General features: G+C 39.2%; 1 protein-coding gene across 1 annotated transcript in view; it reads right to left on the bottom strand.

Moving 5' to 3' along the window:
- The window catches only part of PLA2R1 (phospholipase A2 receptor 1), a 107,939-nt gene that overhangs the window by 73,554 nt on the left and 13,270 nt on the right, over nt 1-21,115 (bottom strand). Inside the window, 3 exon segments of the mRNA XM_082691353.1 lie at nt 4,026-4,199; nt 14,683-14,856; nt 17,300-17,683. Of these exon segments, the coding sequence (XP_082547479.1) occupies nt 4,026-4,199; nt 14,683-14,856; nt 17,300-17,683 (732 nt within the window).

Genomic DNA, 21,115 nt, shown 5'->3' with positions numbered 1-21,115 from the left:
CTCCTCCCCACCATGTTACACTTCTTTCTATTCCTGAAGGATGCAGTCATAAGTGAACTCCAGTTCATAACAAAGGGTTCCAAGTGCTCCTAAACCCCACTTTGAAGCTTCAGAGTAACAGAGTCAGCCTCTGCCATCTTGAGAAACACAGAAGTTTCCTAAAGGCTCACCAAAAGCAATTCTTTGGCTGTGAAGGCTTTAATCAAAGCATCTGGAAGTGCTGCCTCTCAATGATCCTCAATCCCCCAAGACTACATGGTTGTGAATTTGATTGAGACCATCTGATTTGTGTGAGCTCCTGCACTTAAGAGTTTTAGATGGCGGAGGAAGACATGTACAGGAAAGCCACTCTAGCCTTAGCTTGAAGGTCCAGGATTCCAGCTTGCTGAGGCCACCATAGGCTCCAAGCAAGGATGGAACAGGAAGAAGTAATGTTAAATCTGAGTAATGGGTGTATGTGTGTGCACGTAAAATTTTCTGCACTTTTCAATATTTTTGAAGTATTTCACAGTTAAAGAATTGAACAATGTAAAGAAGCTTTTCTTTAGGGACCTGGCAAGGAAGAGAAAAGCAGGTAAGTATTGTTGGTGAATGGAGGCAAGTCCTCAAACTTAAGAAAGTACGCTAAAGCAAGCAGGGAGGGGGCTTGTCTGAATTCTAAAAAGTGATTCTAGCATAAAAGAAAACAGAAGAAAACAAAACAACAAAAAAGTCAGCCTGAAACATAGAAAGCCAACCAGGGAGAAGTATGTGATGTAAATTCAGGGATGGCTATTTTTCCGATTGGATAAAAAATATTTTACAGTTGTCTATGATGCTTTTTAAGTATTTAAAATAATTAGAAAGTTTTATTAACATGAGGGTACAATGCAATCTACTAAATTAAAATGTTAATAGTGTTTCTGGATTTGGGATTATGGCTGCCCAAAGAGAGAATGGATTCACCAAAACTGATCATATATAATGCCAAAAAGAAAGCCACAATAATTTCAAAAGAATCTACATGGTGTATATTATGGTCTACAATTATATTTCAATTATTTTGATTTTAAAAAATTAAAGCACAGCCTTTAAAATCCCCCCCCCCCAAATTATTATAGAACGAATTTTGGAAAACAGTGTCAGAAAAGTAGTTAAAGGGACTAGTTTCATGACACTTTCAAATGTTGCCATTTAATCTTTTAATCTATAAAAGGGAGAATTTTTCTCTTCCTTTCATGGTTCATCTGCTTCAGAATCCAATATATTTTGAGTCAGATGCAGGGGCCCTGCCTGAGACTCAGGCCCTGATAGTTGACTTATGAATAGGGTCCAAAACTATCCCAGTTTGCCAGGAAAACCTACAGTTTAGCTGATAGTTTCAGAATAATTACAACTCACAGCCTCTTTACTCTCAGAAGACTCTCAGTTTGGATCATAATTTATATGATCACCCAGATTATAAAGATCATTGTATTCACATGACAAGCCTAAGCATCCTCTGTGATTGAGCCTTTCAGTTCAATGGTGGAAAACTGAAAGAATCCACTCCACTTAGGAAAGAGAAAAAGGGGCTTTATAATTTTGAGACCTCAGAAATCCCTGAACAGAAACAGCGTTATCATTCACAGGTCCCACCCTTCCAAAAACTCCTTGGCATTTATACAAGAGTCTCTTTCTGATGTTGATTTGATTAGTCCCTTCAGTAACACTATCTGATTAAATCATACAATGGGTATCATGATGACAAGAGGTGGCAGGGAAGATGGAGTGACAAGATAGAGAAATGTTCGCATTTTGTATCAAGTGATATTTTCAAATAACCTAATGAAAATACTTAAATAGCAATTATTCTTATCGTAGAGTTATTTTGAATGGTCTCTGTACAGTTGTTTTGACAATACACATATCACTTAACAATACATATAAAAATCACTGGGTAATTTATAAATTGTGTTTAAGGTTACAAAACCAGCTTTTTATTTTTTTATTTTTTAATTTCATTTTATTTTTTCAGTGTTCCAAGATTCATTGTTTATGTACCACACCCAGCGCTCCATGCAATATGCAAAAACAGCTATTTAGTTTTACAACTAAATTGGCTCACAATTTTGTAGTGATAAACTCAAACCTAAATTCTTTTGGATATTTCTTGGCATTTGTGACAGCTTAGATAATTTCTTATATCATAGTTAATTAATGTTCACCAGTGATTAGCAAAAAACTAGACTGATCATCATTAAAAAATACCTTGGTCAGAACAGGGTTCCATCTTTATGTCATAGACTTCTGTCTCCCTAAGCAATACCTGAAATCTAATTATAGAATTGTGGTATTTAAATCAAAGTCTCTGACATATCTTATTTCTTTCATCGTTATTCAAGTTTGATGAGTAAGTCCAAACCTTCTTATTAGAAATCCTGACAGTCAAGATAGATAACAATGATAATTCATACATGCTATGAAAAATTTTCTGTAAAAACTATTACAGGCTAATAATGATATTGGAAATTGGTGTTTTCCTGAAGTATGACTCACTCAAATCAGTCTTGACCATAATTTCCTACTTTTGCATGTCTGTGGGCAAAGGGGCAAACTTGTGCCATTCAAGCATTTGTTATATTTCTTCTGCAAAGTATTAATGACTTCCAAAACTTGCTTCCTCTTTCACCCAGTGAATCTACTTCACAAACTTAGAGAGAAATAATCGGGGATCTAGGCTCAAAGGTAAGTGCAGGGATGATTTATGATAGCAACAAATAAATAAAAATAAATAATTTTATCTATCACTATCTAATAGTAGGAGGCTAGATACATATATTATTCCTAACCTATAATACTATGTACTCACTAAAGATTATGATGCTTGTCTCTATTTTTAGACATAGACAGGTGCTTATTATATGTTGGTACATGAAATAAGCATATTATCAAACTGCGTGTGTAGTTGTTAAATGGTTAACACAAAATGAGTGTTTGTTATGTGTGCCAGGCACCCTTCTAAGACTTTGCCTGCATCATAACGTGTAATCCACACTGCCAACAAGTAGCACTGTTATTACTTCCATTTTATGGGGGGGGGGGATTTGATGCACAGACAGGTTAGGTCACTCTGCTGGGAAGTGGTAGAGGAAGGAGTCCAACCCAACCAGATGGTTCTGTGGTCCCTGCTCCTATCATTCATGCATTTATTCAAAACTATTGTTCATATATACAATATATGTATGCATGCCTTTATATATTTTTTCAGAAAGACACGGTTCTGTTTGGATTGTGGAATTATGGAATATTTTTCTTTCTATATACTTGAAATTTAAAAATTATTCTAGAATAAATATGTGCTACACGTGCAATAAAATTTGAAAAAAAGTCAGAAACTTTTGATAAGAGTTACTCATTTTTGTGATACTTTCAAATGTTTCTAAAAATTTTTGGAAAGCTGTGTAAACATACCTACAAACAGATTTAATCTATAAAGGAGAAGTAAGAGGGGAGTTTAGGTGATGGGTAAAACCCAAGACTCAACCTCTTGGCACAACTCTTTTGACATATTATTGTCATATCCTGTTAGCTAACATGTGTGTGCTTTTGCTTTTCCAACCAAATTTTAAATTCTTCGTCATCCATGAGAAGGCCTATGTATCTGTGCATATTCACTGACAGGTGAGATTTTGTTTCATTAATAAATGACTTAATTATTTATTAATGGAAGCTGAATAGCTAAGATCTCCAGCAGAGCAGAAATTTGTATTTAAATTTGGAAGTCTCCCAGACCCACTTGCTAGAGCTGCAAATTGTCCTGGGTTCCTTGCTGGGGCCTCATCTTCTCTCCTCCCAGGGAGAGAAAATAGGGAAGATATGTCTGGGTGCCAGTGGAATGGCCCAGGGGACAGGTCACAATTCTGGGTGTGAGTTGGCACCATACTAATAAAAGAAAACATTATCTAAGGGATTTTTTTTCAAGATGTATTTTTGCTTACCTGGACATAACTATTAAAGGTCATTTTAATTGCATTAATATCAGGGTACATCATCCATCTACTTACTTTTTATGAAATTTTCTTCATTCTCATCTGCAATACTTAGTAAAGCTCCTCCTTGCATCTGGCATGAAGAATGTGCCTCACTCCAGGAAAGAGAGGAAAGCAGGTTGAATTGGTAGCAAATGTGTGAATTGAGCTCCTTCTCCCAGACGGCATCACAACCCACCTCTGAGGATGCTGAAAACAAAGCCCATTAAAACATTAACTATAATCTTAACTTATCTATACAACAATGCATTTCTAAGATGAATTTGAATGGAATGATTCCAACTTCAACCTCTAAAACTTCAGTGCCTTATTTATTCTTGATTAGGTCTTTATGATGAAATATAAATTGTTATTCCACTGGCACTTTATGGTTCAACTCTTTCAAGATTTAAAGGAAATTTAAGAAGTTATCAAAAAAGAAGGTCCCATCCTTTCTGGGAAATAAGAGAAGGCATTTTTAAAAGAAGGAAACAGAAAAGAAGTATTTGCAAAAATGGCATCTGCGTTCTCTAAAAAGCAGTCATTTAGAACTTTATACTGAAAGCTGTGTGAATTTAAATGTGTATTTGAGACACATGCAAATGTTGTTTCAAAAAGCCTTTCCCCCTCAAATACCAAAATGCTAGGTGGAATAAAAGGGATATAGGTGAAATATAAGTTTCTAATGAACACAAGTGTTTAAATAAACATTGAGAACAGAAACACTGATATTCAGTTAAAGATAAAGTTCTTTCAACCAAAAGGAAGAGAAGCAAAATGTACTTGTAAAACATTGCATAGTATGCTTAAAAGTAAATTGAATGAAGTGGGAAACATGGATCTGAAATTTGAAGTTTACTGAAATAACAGAACATAAAGACCTAGTTTGGGTGATTTTGGTAAAATTTTATTATTGTTATTTTTTTAATGTTGATATTAGTTTATCTGATATGACATCTATACTTTGACTTTGCCAATTTTCCCAATAATCTCCTTTAAAGAAATTTTTTAGTTGAGGATCCAATCCCGGAAAATGCATTTCATTTACTTGCATGTCTTCTTCTTCTTCTTTTTTTTATTATTAACATATAATATATTATTTGCTTCAGGGGTACAGGTCTGTGAATCTTCAGTCTTACACAATTCACAGCACTCACCATAGCATAAACCCTCCCCAGTGACCATAACCCAGCCACCTATCCCTTCCCCCAACCCCCAGCAACCCTCAGTTTGTTTCCTGAAATTAAGAGTCTCTTATGGTTTGTCTTCCTCCCTGATCCCATCTTGTTTCATTTTTTCCCTCCCTACCCCCTACAGCCATCCGCCCTGTCTTTCAAATTCCTCATATCAGAGAGATCATATGATAATTGTCTTTCTCTGATTGACTTATTTTGCTTAGCATAAAAGATTTTGGTAAAATTTTAAATCAAATCCCAAGGTGAAATAAACAACCTAAGTAATTACCTGAAATCAAACTCAGCCAAAGAATTGCAGAATGTAGAAAATGTGAAACATGCTACATCCTGAGTGTAACTGATGGACAGGCAATTTGCTAAAATCTAGAATGGTATTTCCCAAAGTGTAATCTACAGAGTAAGACAACTTCATGAACTCTTCAAGAGGAGCTGAGACATGATGTGTAAATAACATCCCCCTGGTAAATTCAAAATGTACAATAGCATAGTAAAGGCTCTGAGAAGGTCTGTAGTAAAGAAACAGCTCAATTTTTATTTGGTTATACTTCAAACTTATTTGACAATAAAATATTTTTTGTTTTTTTCCCCCTCTTAATACTTAGATATTTCCCTTGGGAATGTAGAAAGTCTGTTTTCATGTCTGATCACAACCTGCTTTCCCCAGAACTAAGTTAGTTAACCAAAAGTTATTAAACCACATATAATCTAAAATTGTCTATATAGTTTTCAGACTGATACATGTATTTATAAAAGGATCGAAGATTGAAGGAGGGCAGAAGACAAAGCTATCACCAAGTAAAACTGAAGGAAAGGAAAATAAAGGGGGAAGGAATATTTTAATAATCATCTTGCCTTGGTGTCTGAAATTTCCCCACTGAGAATGAATCCTTAGAGATTGTCTTTCAGTTAAAATGCTTGGCCATCCCTGAGACGGACATCACAGTGAGTGCTGACAGACATCAGCTCAGCCCTGTTCATCTGGCAAGACAGTTCAGGCCGTAAGAAAGGGGCAGGGGAGTGTTTACAATATCAATGTGCCTAAAAATCATTTAGTCATCTTGTGAAGAAAATGCAGATTTCTTATTCTTAGTCCCAGAGATTCTGAGTTAGTAAGTTTGGGGTAGGACTCAGGAACCTGCATTTTAAACATATTCTTGATTCTAATATGGTTTTCTTTACTTGTGATGCTTTCATTTGGTTTCAGTATAAAGGTAATATTGGCCTCATAGAATGAATTGGAAAATGTTCCCTCCTCTTCTATTTTTTTTTTTTTTTTTAATTTACTCTAACCCACTCAATCTGGCAACTAGAGTATACTTGGTAAGGCCATCAGTGATCTCCATGTTGCCAAGTCCAGCAAACACTTAAGTTTCAGATCTTGTTAAATCAAGCCCTTCAGCAGCATTTGGCAAGTTGAGCTCCCTGGGTTGGCTGATGTACTCTCTTTTCTTGCCTTTACATGCCTGGCTACCCTTCTCCCAATTTGGCTGCCTATTCTCAGTCTCCTTTGCTGGTTCATTTTTCTCTGCTCAAACTAAATATTGAGGTTTTAAGACTTGGTTCTGAGTCCCCTTTCATTCTATTCTACACAAATTCTAGACTATCTAACCCATTCCTCTAAGTCCCTTTACTACAACTCTCAGGTATATAGAGACCTCTGTGTCTAAACTGCCTAGTCTACATCTCACATGATTGAATGATATATAACATGTCCCAGTCTGAATGTTTGATTGTTTCTTCCAAATCTGTATCTCCATTAACTTCGCTATGCATATCAGAAAACTGGGGTCTTAATTAACACTTAATTTTCTTGCTTATTCTTCAGGTCTGTCCTTACCAGTGAGAAATCCAACTCCTGGTTAAAAATCTGTATGTGAGGGGTGCCTGCGTGGCTCAGTGGGTTGGGCCTCTGCCTTTGGCTCGGGTCATGGTCCCAGGGTCCTGGGATCGAGCCTCGCATCGGGCTCTCTGCTCAGCAGGGAGCCTGCTTCCCCCGTCTCTGCCTGCTGCTCTACCTACTTTTGATCACTGTCTGTCAAATAAATAAATAAAATCTTTAAAAAAAAATCTGTATGTGGTTTTTCAGGCCTCATCACAGTCAATTACAAAGGCTTTATCTGGTAGACCTCATGGGGGGAGTCTCCCTTCCCATATCAGACGTGGTTCATAGACAGTGCACTAAAGTCTCTGGAGGGAGTTTCAGTCAAAGATTCAGGGCCCCCTCGCCCATCATGCTCTTCACTTTCCTAGCTCTGGCTCCTTCATTTCTAAGCCTCTTTTTCTCAGGCCTTGGAATGACATCCTCTTTGGTTACCTCTACTGAGGTTGGGGGGTGTCGGAGGGGGAAACCTGAAGACACTTTTCACCACTCTGACTCAGTACCCAGTCCTTTTCCACTCCCAGCTTTTCCCCTTCAACAAACCCTTGGCCCCAGAGTCCACAAAACTGAAGAGGCTTTTGTTGAGGGCTCTCTCAACAGTCTGTGCTGATCCTTCTGACCCTTGACCAGTGTGCCATTCCATAAGGAAAAACGGAGCAAGAGAAGTTGGTGTTTCCTCCCATTTGGGGCTCTTGCTTATATCCCACAGTAAGTGATAAAAGGCTTCACTTTTTCATTTTTCAGCTCAGCTGTGTTCCTGAGAACCACATCCTGTTCAGTCTATCTCCAGATTAGATCTTCAGTACATCTATTTTCCAGCCCACTTTCTGCTACCTAACCCAAGTCACCACTGTCCTTGAGTCTACTTCTGGGGCCTTATAACTGGTCTCTAGGATTTCCTTCTTGCTCTCTTCCAAGCCATTTATCATAAAGAATTCAGAGTGATCCTTAAAAAATATTTAAATCATTATCATATCACTGCTTAAGATCCCATTATAGCTTCCATTTATGGTCAGAATTAGGTAAATCTTTACCTTTAGAGCACCTTGAATTATCATGCCTTTGGTTGAATTGGCCTCTGCCAACCTTTCCTAAACATCTTGCTCCTCTTTCTCTGACTGTGCTCTTGCCACATTGTCTTTCCTAGTAACCTCTTTCCCTCCTCAAAGTCTTCAGATATTTGGCTAGTGGCACACTGGGGGTGAAGGTAGGGAAGCAGTCACCCTTGGACAGGTGAGAGTATTTTATCATGCAAAATGACAGTATAGAACTGTCAGTGCATGTGCATGGTGAGTTAAAAGCAGATTGACCTGTAGGTGGTTTTATTATTATTTTTTAGTTCTATTCAGATAATATATTTCCTTTATTGCCTATAAACCTAGTGCTGACCATTCCCATGGACCATGCACCTCTAGGTGGATATCTCATCCTCTCACTTTCCATCTTGATAACTGTTATTCATCTCTTGGACTAGAGATTTAAATACAACATACTCAGAAAAACCTTCCTTGACTTACAAATTTAAATTAGATTTCTTACTGATAACACCATTGTTGTTGTTGTTTTTAAAGTGGCACTTATCAAACATTATATATTAATTTGGGTATTTTACTTGAGTGTGAACTTCATTAGGACAGGCAATATGACTTTCATCTTTCATGTTCATGGTTACAATCCCAGCACAAACTTGGCACATAGCAGGTATTCAATACAGATTTGTGAGAATAGATGAATGAATGGTTTGTGAAAATGGAGATCAGGCATGCATTGTCATAGAAGTCAAGGAGAGACAGTGGACTGAGGAATGAAAGCAAGGTGAAGAAGTATAGATAATTCTTTTGAGAAGTCTATCTGTGGTGGGGGAGGAGAGTAAAAGACATGGCTGTTTTCAGGAGACAGAAGTGGCTATGAAGGTGATATATTATTTTTAAGATGTTATTTTAAGACTTGAGAGGGTTTCTCTTACACTTTTGGTAGGAATGCAAACTGGTGCAGACACTCTGGAAAACAGTACAGAAGTTCCTGAAAAGTTAAAAACAGAACTACCCTATGACTCAGCAATTGCATCACTAGGTATTTATCCAAAGGATAGAAAAATGCTGGTTCAAAGGGTACATTCACCCCAACGTTTATAACATGTATATAGTATTATCAACAGTAGCCAAATTATGGAAAGAGCTCAAATGTCCATTGATGGATGAATGGATAAAGATGTGGTATACATACATAATGCAGTATTACTCGGCCATCAAAAAGAATGAAATCTTGTCATTTGCAATGATGTGAATGGAGCTAGAGTGTATTATGCTAAGTAAAATAAGCCATTCGAAGACAAATACCATAAGATATCACTTATATGTAGAATTTAAGAAATAAAACAGATGGACATTAGGGAAGGGGAAAAAAAAAGAGAGAGGGAAGCAAACCGTAAGAGACTTTTAACTACAAAAATCAAACTGAGCGTTGATCCTCCCTCCATAATACAAGTGCCCTCCTTAATACCCATCACCATTTTAACCCATCTAAATGGGTGATAGGCTAAATGGGTGATGGGTATTAAGGAGGGCACTTGTGATGAGCACTGAGTGCTATATGTAAGTGATGAGTCACTAAATTATACACCCGAAACCAAAGTTACCATACGAGTTAACTAACTAGAATTTCAATAAAAACAAAACAAAAAACAAAACAAAACAAAACAAAAAAGACTTAAGAAGGTTTAACTGCTAATGGAGAAGGATCCAGTAGAATGGTGGGCATTGAAATCACCTAGAACACTTGTTAAAACAGATTGCAGGGCTGCACTTCAAGCATTTCTGATATAGTTGTTTGGGGGGTGTTGCTGATAATTTTCATTTCTAGCAAACTTGCAAGGAATGCTGCTGCTGCTGCTATAAGGGGAATCACACTCTGAGAAACACTGAGATACAGCTTAGAGAAGGTTGAATGGGAGGCTCTGGAGTCCAAGCGGGTAGACAAGCCCTAAGTAGAAGGAGGAGCTCTGTTGTCTGGGGGGAGGGAAAAAGATGGGTATAGCCCTAGGTAGGCTTAGAGGTTATAGAAGAGAAATTGTCAAAACTTCCCTCTGATGGATCCTGTTTTCATTATGAGTAAGAACTAAGGTCATCTGATGAGAATCAGGAAGGAGAATGGGGGGTAGGGTAAGAAGTTAGAGAAGGATAGGGAGGTTGGTATGGTTACCGTGGGGAGCAAGAGAGCAGTGTCACAAAAGAGAAATAACAGCATTGCAACCAATGTGGGAGGCTTAGGTAAGGTTCACAGTCATGTATCTATGTTGATACCAATCTGTTCTGTTATACCACTGAAGTTTCTAAGAAAATAATTGTATCAGTTGAATAAGGTTCAAGGGTAATCAGACCATTTCAGAGGTTATTTCAGAGGTTGATATTTTAAAAATATCTCAAACTAACTAAACATGAGTGTCCAGCTGTATAAGCGCACAATTAAGAGAGACTTAGCATGGCCCTGAATTGCTTCTAAACAAACCCAGAGAGATTCTTATATATCTCCTTGTTCCTGAAAATCAATAGTGACAGGGGTTTTATTGTATCTCTCACTACCAGTGTGTTTTGCTCACTTACAATCAATTTTTTTAAAGGAAGCCTCATTTTACAATGAGATACTAACAACTTCCATTAATAAAGATGAGATACAGAAGTACAAACCTTTACTTTATTCCACTCACTCCTTTCTGTCCTATCCACTTGTTGGCCCCATGGAAAGAGCTATCAGCTTGCTTAGATTTCAGCCTCTAACACATCATTTTGAGTTATGTTGGCCACCAGGGATCAAAAGCAACAAGAAAGGAAGAAAACTGGAAGTGTAATTTAGCACTATACAAATACTGCTGGTTGTGGTTCAGGTTAGGAGAGCTGGAAGCTAGCAGGCTGTCAAGCAGAAGAAGCTCCTGAGCTATAAGACGACGGGGGGTGAAAATCCCCAAGCACTATTATACCCAAGCTTCCACCTGGGAAACCACAATTGAATACAAGAGACAGAGGATGGTAACTGGGCTCTTCATAGAACCTCAGGGAGAATATTGGGGTTAAAAAATGTCAAAGTCCTAGAGGAGAACATAGGCAGTAACCTCTTCAACATCGGCCACAGCAATTTCTTTCATGACACGTCTCTAAAGGCAAGGGAAACAAAAACAAAAATGAACTTTTGGGACTTCATCAAGACAAAAAGCTTCTGCACAGTAAAGAAAACAGTTAACAAAACTAAGAGGCAACCACGGAATGGGAGAAGGTATTTGCAAATGACATAACAGATAAAGAAAAGGCTGGTATCCAAGATTTATAAAGAGCTTCTCAAACCCAACAGCCAAAAAACAAAAAGTCAAGTCAAAAAATGGACAGGAGACATGAACAGACACTTCTCCAAAGAAGACATGCAAATGGCTAACAGACACATGAAAAAAATGTTCAACATCATTAGCCATCAAGGAAATTCAAATCAAAACCACATTGAGATACCACTTTACACCAGTTAGAATAGAAAAAATTAACAAGGCAGGAAACAACAAATGTTGGAGAGGGTGTGGAGAGAGGGGAACCCTCTTCCACTATTGGTGGGAATGCAAGCTGGTACAGCACTCTGGGAAAGCAGCACGAAGTTTCCTCAAGGAGTTAAAAATAGAACTACCCTATGACCCAGCAATTGCACTACTTGGTATTTATCCCTAAGATACAGATGTAATGAAAAGAAGGGGCTCATGCACACCAATATTCATAGAAGCAATGTCCACAATAGTCAAACTGTGGAAGGAGTCAAGATGCCCTTCAACAGATGAATGGATAAAGATGATGTGGTTCATATATACAATGGGATATTACTCAGCCATCAGAAAGGATGAATACTCACCATTTGCATTGACACGGAGGAACGGGAGAGTGTTATGGGTGAAATAAGTCAAGCAGAGAAAGACAATTATCATATGGTTTCACTTGTATGTGGAACATAAGGAATAGCACAGAGAATATTAGGGGAAGGAAGGAAAAACGGAAGAGGGGAAATCAGAGGGGGAGATGAATCATGAGAGGCTGTGGACTCCAGGGAACAATCTGAGGGTTTCAGAGGGGAGTGGGAGAAGGGGATGGGGCAGCCCAGTGATGGGTATTAAGGAGGGCACATGATGTAATGAGCATTGGGTGTTATACGCAAATAATGAATCATAGAACACTACATCAAAAACTAATGATGTACTGAATGGTGGTTAACATAACATAAAAAAATTTTTTTTAATGTCCCCGGTATTAGGGCCAGTGAAATACATGTTAATGTTATTGGTATTGGTTTACTTTGTATTTATTTTTAAAGATTTTACTTATTTATTTGAGAGAGAGCGCGCATGAGTGGGGAGGATGGGCAAAGAGAGAGGGAGAAGCAGACTTCCTCCTGAGCGGGGAGCCTGATGTGGGGCTGGATCCCAGGATCCTGGGATCATGACGTGAGTAAAGGCAAACGCTTAACCCACTGAGCCACCCAGGCGCCCCTTCCCCAGTCTCTCTTGCATCTCTTCCTTCATCACATCTCACACTCTAAAAGCTGAGGGGTTAAAACCAGCACTGGGCCTTCAGGATCCCTAACCTCTGTGTTAAAGTCTTCACTTGGATCGGTCAATAGTCCATACCGTATTAGTTGTTTAATGTCTTAATATCAGCATATAGATGTATGTTGTACAGAATTATCTGCATACTGTGAATTGTCTGATGAAGAATTATCTGCAGGGGCACCTGGGTGGCTCAGTTTTTAAGTGTCTGCCCTCAGCTCAGGTCATGATCCCAGGGTCCTGGGATTGAGCCCTCGTATCTGGCTCCCTGCTGGGCGGGAAGCCTGCTTTTCCCTCTCCCACTCCCTCTGCCTCTGCTCCCTATATCTCTGTGTCTCTCTCTGTCAAATAAATGAAATCTTAAAAAAAAACAAAAAAGAATTATCTGCAACAGGATCATTTGGGTTACTTGTCAAAAATGCAGATGCTTGGGTACCACACACTGGACACACTCCATCTCTCAGAGAGGGGCCAGGATATGTATTGTTAACCATCCCCCTGGTGATTCTAGAATATCATATCAAATATAGTCTGTATTTTCTGGCATAGAGAAAATCTGTCTGTATTACATCTAGAGACCAAGTTCTTTGAAGGAAGGGTCCTAAGTCCTAGAACTCTTGATATTCCCCACTATGCTAACTTAGTGGTGCTGACAGACAATAAAGAGAAGGGATCATTGATTCAGAAGTGCATACTGAAAGGCGAAGTTAGCTTTGATGATGGTATATGTTGATGCTGATGGCAATGGCTAATTCTGGTGAGAGCTTACTGTATACCAGAAATACATGTACCTTAGATGCATCATCAAATTGGATCTCAATAATCCTAAAAGGTTATTACCTCCATTTGTATGACAAAGAAACAGACACTTAAGATCTCATTGTTGAAGGGAAACAGACTCCAAGCTTGGTCTGTCTGACTTCAGAGCCTGTACTCTCTTATTCACTAAGCCAAATTTGCTCTTAGATTAGAAAACAATTCTACAGATAACTTCTAAATCACATTCTTTGGAATTTGTTTCTTCACTTTGCTTCTGTTTCACATTTACTTGTTGTATTTTGTCATATATATGGCAATATATATGGAGGGGAGGTAGGCAAGGAAGAGGAGATAGTAGGAGCTATACTCTCTGATTTGCAGGAACCAAGGTGAAGGACACTGAATACAGAAAGTAGAAAGTATAGGCACACCTGGGTGGTCAGTCGTTGAACATCTGACTCTTAACTTAGATCATGATCTCAAGGTGGTGAGACTGAGCCCTGAGTTGGGTTCCACACTGGATATGGAACCTGCTTAAGACTTTCTCTCCTTCCCCCTTTGTCTCTCCCCCTTCTCTCTCTTCTCTTAGAAAAAAAAAAAAAGTAGAAGGTATATATAAATATTCTTCAATATTTAGCAGCTATTGGAAAACTTTTCGCTAAATAAAAATAAAATAATAAAGTACTAACTGAAAAAAAGTTAGAACATTGCAGCTGTCAGATTTTGAGGTTATAGCTAGAAATTGAGCAATAAGAGGAAACTCAAGATGAGAACTCATTGTTGAGAAATAATGTGGGCAATTGCGATTTTAGAAAGTTCAACCGGGGACCAGCTGATCCCTGGACCTGACAATAGGCAAGACAAGCAGTCTGGACATGGGAGAAATTAAGGCAGCTTATAGGAGGGGGTGGGGTGAAAGTAGAAATAAAGAACAAGTTTTATATGCATTTAGGTTTGTTTTGACATATTTTGCCCGGAAGCTGGGATTAATGAGTGCACGGAGTGTTATAATTTCATTCTGGTTAAAGCATCCTCACTTATGCACTGAGCTTAATGAAGAATGGCTAATTAACATCTTTTGAACATAAGCGGAAAAAAGGAATATACATCAGAATTGTCTTTTCAAGGCAAAACAAACATAAAATCAAAATCTGGATAAATGGAATCAGAGTGCTTATTCAGACTTCAATCTACCAATCCTGGTGCTTTTTTTAAAAAATACAGATAACTTTCTAATCATGCTTGATTCATTCATGACATATGGGGAAAACTAGATTTTATTCTTACTGGAATCTGGGCAAAATCCCCACTTCTCATCTCGTTCATATCGACTGGTTGTAGCACACCACAGTAAGTCGTCTTCCCGCCCCTCCCGGGTGCACTCATGATGCCATTGTTGGTTATACTGGAAGGGAAACATGCATGGTGTCCCGTGGGCATTCCCTTTGATTGTGTACAAATCTAGAAAAAAAAAAAAAAGACAAAGTCATATAAGCATATGTCAACTTTATCTTTGGGAACTGTCATTTAGTGAATGTGCTTTTTATTGACTGAGATCCTATACAATGGGTAAGGCCCTTGTTATTCCACAGAGAATTCTTGGGGCCTCACTGTCTAGTGTATGTGAAGGTACAAGGGTAAGTGCTGGCTTCAGAGCACGTGCTGATAAACAGATTCTTTACCTATTTCCTGCCTGTTTATTTACAATGGTGCCCCCACACAGTAGCACACATATTTATCAGTGGATGAGAAGGAAAATTAAATGAAGATTTACTTAAAATACCTTCTGGCCCCCTAATACATCAGGGATCAGCATCTGAACCTCAAGAATTATATAGGTACTTATGAATTCATTCATTCAACAGATATTTGTTGGACATTTAATGTGCCTAGCACTGGGGATGTTCTAGAGAGCAAACCTGCACATGTTCCCTTTCATATGGAGCTTCTGTCCTAGAGGGGAGAGACGAAGAGAAAACAAGTGTACAAGTAAACATATAATTTCAGATTGTGGTAAGTGCCATGAAGGAAAACAAAGCAGGGCAGAAGACAGAACGGCTGTGTGTGTGTGTGTGTGTGTGTGTGTGTGTGTGTGTGTGTGTGTGTTTGAAGGATGGAGGAGCACTATTGTAGAGAGGGCTGCTCATGAAGGCTTCTCTGAATAAGAACTGGACAAGATGCAAGTCTTGGCAGAAGAGTTGTTCTGGTGGGTGGAACAGCAAATATGGAGGGCCTGTGACAAGAGTGTGTGTGGGGTGGATGGGGAAGAGCAAGAAGGTGTAAAAGGAAGTGGCACTGGGGATGAGCTGGAGTGTCAGCTCACAGAGGTCCAGCTCTGCCACATTATGGATTTGGGCCTTTGCTGTGAGATCGTGGGAAGTCAATAGTGGGTTTTGAATGGAAAAATGACATGGTCAGATTGCCATTTTAAAAGAGTAACTCAGGGTGTAGTGTGGCAAACCAAACCGACATGGGGAGAGGGGAAAATGGGATGACTAGCTAGGAGGCCTCTACAAGAGTCTAGGAGAGAGGAGTATGAGGAGGTGGCCTGTTGGCTGCTCTCTCAGAGTATTACAATAATCAGGTATCCGTGGCCTTGAGCATGACTCAACTAGGGCTTTCAAGGGGGAGGGGCATCTGGGCCACCCTCAGTTGAGGGGATCTTGGAGCAGAAGGTCCAGCTGTGGAGGTTCTCCCTCCTTCGCTACAGCTGACAGGGGCTAGACATACACCACACACCAAGTTGCCAGCCCTGTAGGTTTGGGCTGTTTAGGAACTACCGGTATTTCAGGATGCATCCTCTCATTTTGATCCCCTGACTTCTATTCAGTCTTCCCCTGAGTGTGTAGGAATGTGAGTATATGGCTAAAAAACTAACATAAAGCAAAATATTACGTTTTTCCTTAGAACTGAAGACTATTCAGAGTGCCAGCTTACAGCAATTGCTTATTGTAGGGAGTCCTGAAAATGGCTTGCTCTTGGCTCTTTTTTTATTCATTTATTGTAGGTACAAAAGAAAGTCTTGCTTTAGGTCTTAGGAGTCTCTTGCTCTGCTTCCCAGGACTTGTATAAAGTTCTCAGAAGGATATGCTCTTGTTAAGGCATAATTCTATAGAGCACCATGAGGTCAGGGGCCACATCTGTCTTGTTGGCTTATGTAAATTAAATGGCCAGCACTGTACCCAAGAAATAGTCAGTGTTTAATAACTACGTGAAAGAAGGGTGGATGAGTGAATGAAGAGAGCTACAGAACAAAATCTGAGACTGGTTTGAGGTTTCAGAATTTATGCCATTTTCTTTGCCTTTTTTTTTTTCTGCTCAAAATGCCCAAATTATAGAACTATGGAGAAGGAAAACCCCCACTCCTGAAACATGCTTTCCCACCCCTTGACACATGCCAATGGCTCCTGACAGTAGTCTGTGGTTTATCTTTAAATGCCTTGTCCACAACCATCATGTGGATGCCAGTGAGGAGGCTTTGAGGTGCTCTGTGGACACACTCACACATGGTGCTGAGTTTCTACAAGAGAAATGGGAGCAGGAGAGGTTCTTCTATCCATCCTGACAAGTCTTTACTTCAAAGACCTATTCTTCCCACCTTTATTTTTTCCTCTTCCAGCCTTCTATTCTTTCTCCTCCTTTCCACTGATTCCCAGAGTTATTTAAGTGGTTTCTTCCCTAATATCTTTAAATTTCGAGTTTTGCTTCTTTAGCAGCATATAGAAAGCCCATTCCAGGACTCCGGTATTCCCTTTATAATAAGCAAGTAAGCAACTAAAATGTGTTTAGACATCCCTTCAGGCTCTGGGTGCTGTCATATAATATAATTTACAAATCTTTACTTAGGGGCAAACCTTCTAAATATAACGTTTCATGAGTACTTTTATTTAATTATTTTTTTCACCTTTGTGCAGATATTCACAAATGCTTCCACCATTTGACATATAGGAAATCCACTTGTGAAGATATTTCCTTGAGACCACAAGCATGTTGTTGTGGTTCACCTGCACCATGTACTGGAGAGGGCCGGTGATCATGTTCCTGTTACAGCGCCATCTCAAGGAAACGTGAGTGGAATCACACTCGTATAAGCTCAATGGCTGCTCTGGATTAGATAAATTCAGGCCTAGGCAGCCACTGCCCCCTAAGTTAAAGAGGCGGTGGTTTGAAACCCATTTCCACAGCATGTGCTCGCTGAGTGGTTTGCAGTTCTCCAGGGTTAGTACAGATTTCCCTCCTTGAATGCATTTCTTGAGGTTTTCACTCTGGATAACGAATATTCCTTTATCTGAAACAACAAAAGAGAAAACATGGCATGCAACGTCCATATATCATTAACTACTGTCATGAGGATCTCAGAGAGCATGTCTATATGTTGCCATATGTCACAATTTACAGCCATGTGGAACAGATCTGGAGTTGATCTGGTCCACCAGAAGAGCATTTTTTGCACAAAACAGAAGGGTTTCCTGGGAAACAAAATGGATTTGTTGGAATTAATGAGAAAGTGATCTAAGACCTCCATGGCTGTACTGTAGCAAAGGCTGCCGGTTGATCCGTGGGCGAGTGGTATTATGGTGAAGGCGCGCACCACAACTGGGTAGAGAGCGGGGATTGATAATATTACCCAGGGCTAAATGGAAGGGACACTGTGTGCTCAGAGGTATGATGTCCCTTTGGTTTTCTTCAGGCAAGTGCATGAGTACTAGAAACCTACCAGCTGAATCAAGGGTCACTGAAATGAAAAGTTTTACCATCAAATCCTACAGAAAAACAAAAGGGTTTAATTGAAGTGTGGTTTTGTGTCTTGATACAAGATGCAATGCTGGTGGGAAAAAAGCCTCTCCACATTTGTTCTCTGTGCTGGGTCCATGTGGAGTGGAAAAGTGGGGACATTTGCTGTGGGTTGGCCTCTTCACAAGAGCAGCCTTGGTGGGTGGGACCAGCAATAGATGGATGCCCAGGATATGACCTCAGACCTGGCACCATGTGAAGATACCTGGGGGATGACAGAGCAATATGGCAGTGGCCAAGCCACATAGGCCACAGGGAGATATCTAGAGAAAGTAGGATTTTCTGACACTTTTATGAGCCTCTAACCCCCTGGAGCCAGAAGAGATCTAAGTGAATTTCCTGTGGAAGAGCTGGTGGTGCCCATGGGTGTTAGCTACCTGTCTGCTATCGGACTATACCTCAAGTCACTGGTCTGGAAAACGCCTGTTATACAATTATGAACTTGTCCTCTCATAGGGTTTTGGAGGTAGAAATCCTGTCTAATTTCTTCAGTCTAAGCACAGAATGTAGTGAGTACATTATAGAAGTTCAATAAATGCTTGATATTGATTAAGTGTGCTGGTAGTTAGATAGTCGCACCTGCAGAGCCTGGCAGGACTTGGTTTCCTGAGTCCCTCAGCTCAGAATGTCTGGTCGGGTTCAAGAGTTCTTTTGTTCTCTCATTAGATAGGGTCCCTTCTTATATTTTACCTCCTGTCCGTTCTTTAAAAATCTGAAGGGACCTTATCAGCTTTCCTTAAAATGGCTGTGGCTTAGGGCAATTTGTGTTGTGTGACAGGAGGAGGTCTTATAGAGATTTGGGACAGTGCAGAACAAGCTTCCTTGTGCATCGGTTCATGGGGACTGTGTTTTGTTTTGGTAAAAGTTCTTTTAATCTCAGTGAGACTCCCCTTTCCCTTTTGAACTGGGAGCATGTGTGATACTGCTCTCACAGGGATACTAAAAGCATTCCATTAAATTAACCCATGGACAGCACATCACACACCACTTTGGCATAGGAAGACTTAAGCAAGTCGATGTTGTTATTATTGTTACCATCATCCCTTTGGCTTCCCAAAGCCTCTTATTATGCAGAGGCAACTGTAGATCTGATTGAACACCTGAAGAGTGCTAAGTTGAGCATCTCCAAAGACTTCTATCATTACCAGAAAAATTCATTTTTACTCTAGCTTTTGCAGCATACAGTGTATGTAGACTTAATTTGAAATAATTTTATGAAGGATAAATATGCTTCAAAAGCCAGAAAACAAAATTCTTGTCTGTTTGTTCAAATATATGTGCAGTCATGAGTTAAGAGTCTTAATCTGTTCATCTTCTACACTAGTATCTACCTGTGAAGTCTATACTGCAGTTCTCTTAAAAGACAGAGAAAAACACATGATGTTGACAAGCAGTGTATGGGTGAGTGAATGGATGGTCTGTCAGTCAACATGGAAATTGTATGTCACTAAAATTTTGGGTGAATAAATAACATTTTTAAATGTTCAAATTATTAAATGTTATGAGAAAGGGAGTGCTAGAACCGGAGCTTCCATAGTTACACCAGTGATCATAAAAATACCCTTCTGGAGCAGAAGATATTTGACAAACTTAATCCCACGCTGCTCCCTTTTGGAGTGTTAATATGTTTTCATGCCCAGCTGCCTTCAGAATGTAGCTTTGGAAAAGTTCCTCAGAATGTATCATAAATAAGTAGTTCTGGCTTAACAATAACAATAAATATGCCATCTCCAAAAGAATACTATGCCATAGGAAGCTAAAAAATGATCCAATCCCATTTTCCCATTAAACTATAATAGAATCTGGTCCGGGCACCATTAATCTCCATAAATTCACTGAAGAGAAAACAATTGCTTTCACATAGACTATGAGGAGGCCCAATGTAGGTATCAATACTCTGATTATTATTATATGCAAATATGAGTTGTCTGTAAGAAAAACACAATGTGAAAAAAAGCCACCAATCCTTAGTGTCTATGGTCAGGTTTCAGAAAGGATGAAAATCAAATGTGGGAGGAATCAAGATTGATTATATATGCCAAGGACATCAGTTCTGCTTGAACACTGATTAAGTGATTAATGAAGTACTGCCAGAATTACTAAATCTCTTTGCAGTAAAATGTTATTATACTTCCTTTCATAATTATAAGTTTAAGAGGAAAGAAAGGATTGATTTACTAGAAGTAACTTATAAGCTAACTTTTATGCTGTTGGTGGGGGCGGGGAGAATCCACGGAAGACAGCGGTTCTACTTTCTACTTCTGGGTTATTTTGAGGAGGAGATCATTTTAGACCCATCCTTTGGCCCCACAGGATAACATGTAGTTTTCTAAGAAATGGGAGGAGAATTCTTTCTGGATCAAATGTGGAATTTAAGTTTAAGGTCATCTTTTCATGACCACCTATAGAATATTACTACATTCTCTAAGAATTCATTGAGTGCTAACCATGTGGTAGGCACTGTGCAGGATTCCAGAGCAGAGAGCTGAATTACTTGCCTAAATATCTGTCCCTTAAAAGTATATCTATTTCTTCTGAAATCATGAGAATTCTAGTTAATGAAAAGAAGGGAATTCCATCAGTTCCAAAGAAAACATTATAACTGCATTTAAAACAGCACTTAAGGGGTGCCTGGGTGGCTCAGTGGTTTAAGCCTCTGCCTTCAGCTCAGGTCATGATCTCAGGGTCCTGGGATCAACGGGGAGCCTGCTTCCCCCTCTCTCTCTGCCTGCCTCTCTGCCTACTTGTGATCTTTCTTGGTCCATCAAATAAATAAATAAAATCTTAAAAAAAAAAAAAAACAGCACTTAAAGGCAAGTGATGATAAACAAAAGAAAATGGCCCAGAATTTAAAACACTTAAAACATCCTCAACTAGTGTCATATGTGAGGGGGACATGGGTCCTCAGTGTCCTCAGATCATTCTG

The sequence above is a fragment of the Mustela nivalis genome (genome assembly GCF_964662115.1).
Source record: "Mustela nivalis genome assembly, chromosome: 11".
In the NCBI taxonomy this organism is placed as follows: domain Eukaryota; kingdom Metazoa; phylum Chordata; class Mammalia; order Carnivora; family Mustelidae; genus Mustela; species Mustela nivalis.
The sequence above is the reverse complement of the archived record's forward strand: the minus strand, read 5'-3'. Positions and strand labels throughout refer to the sequence as shown.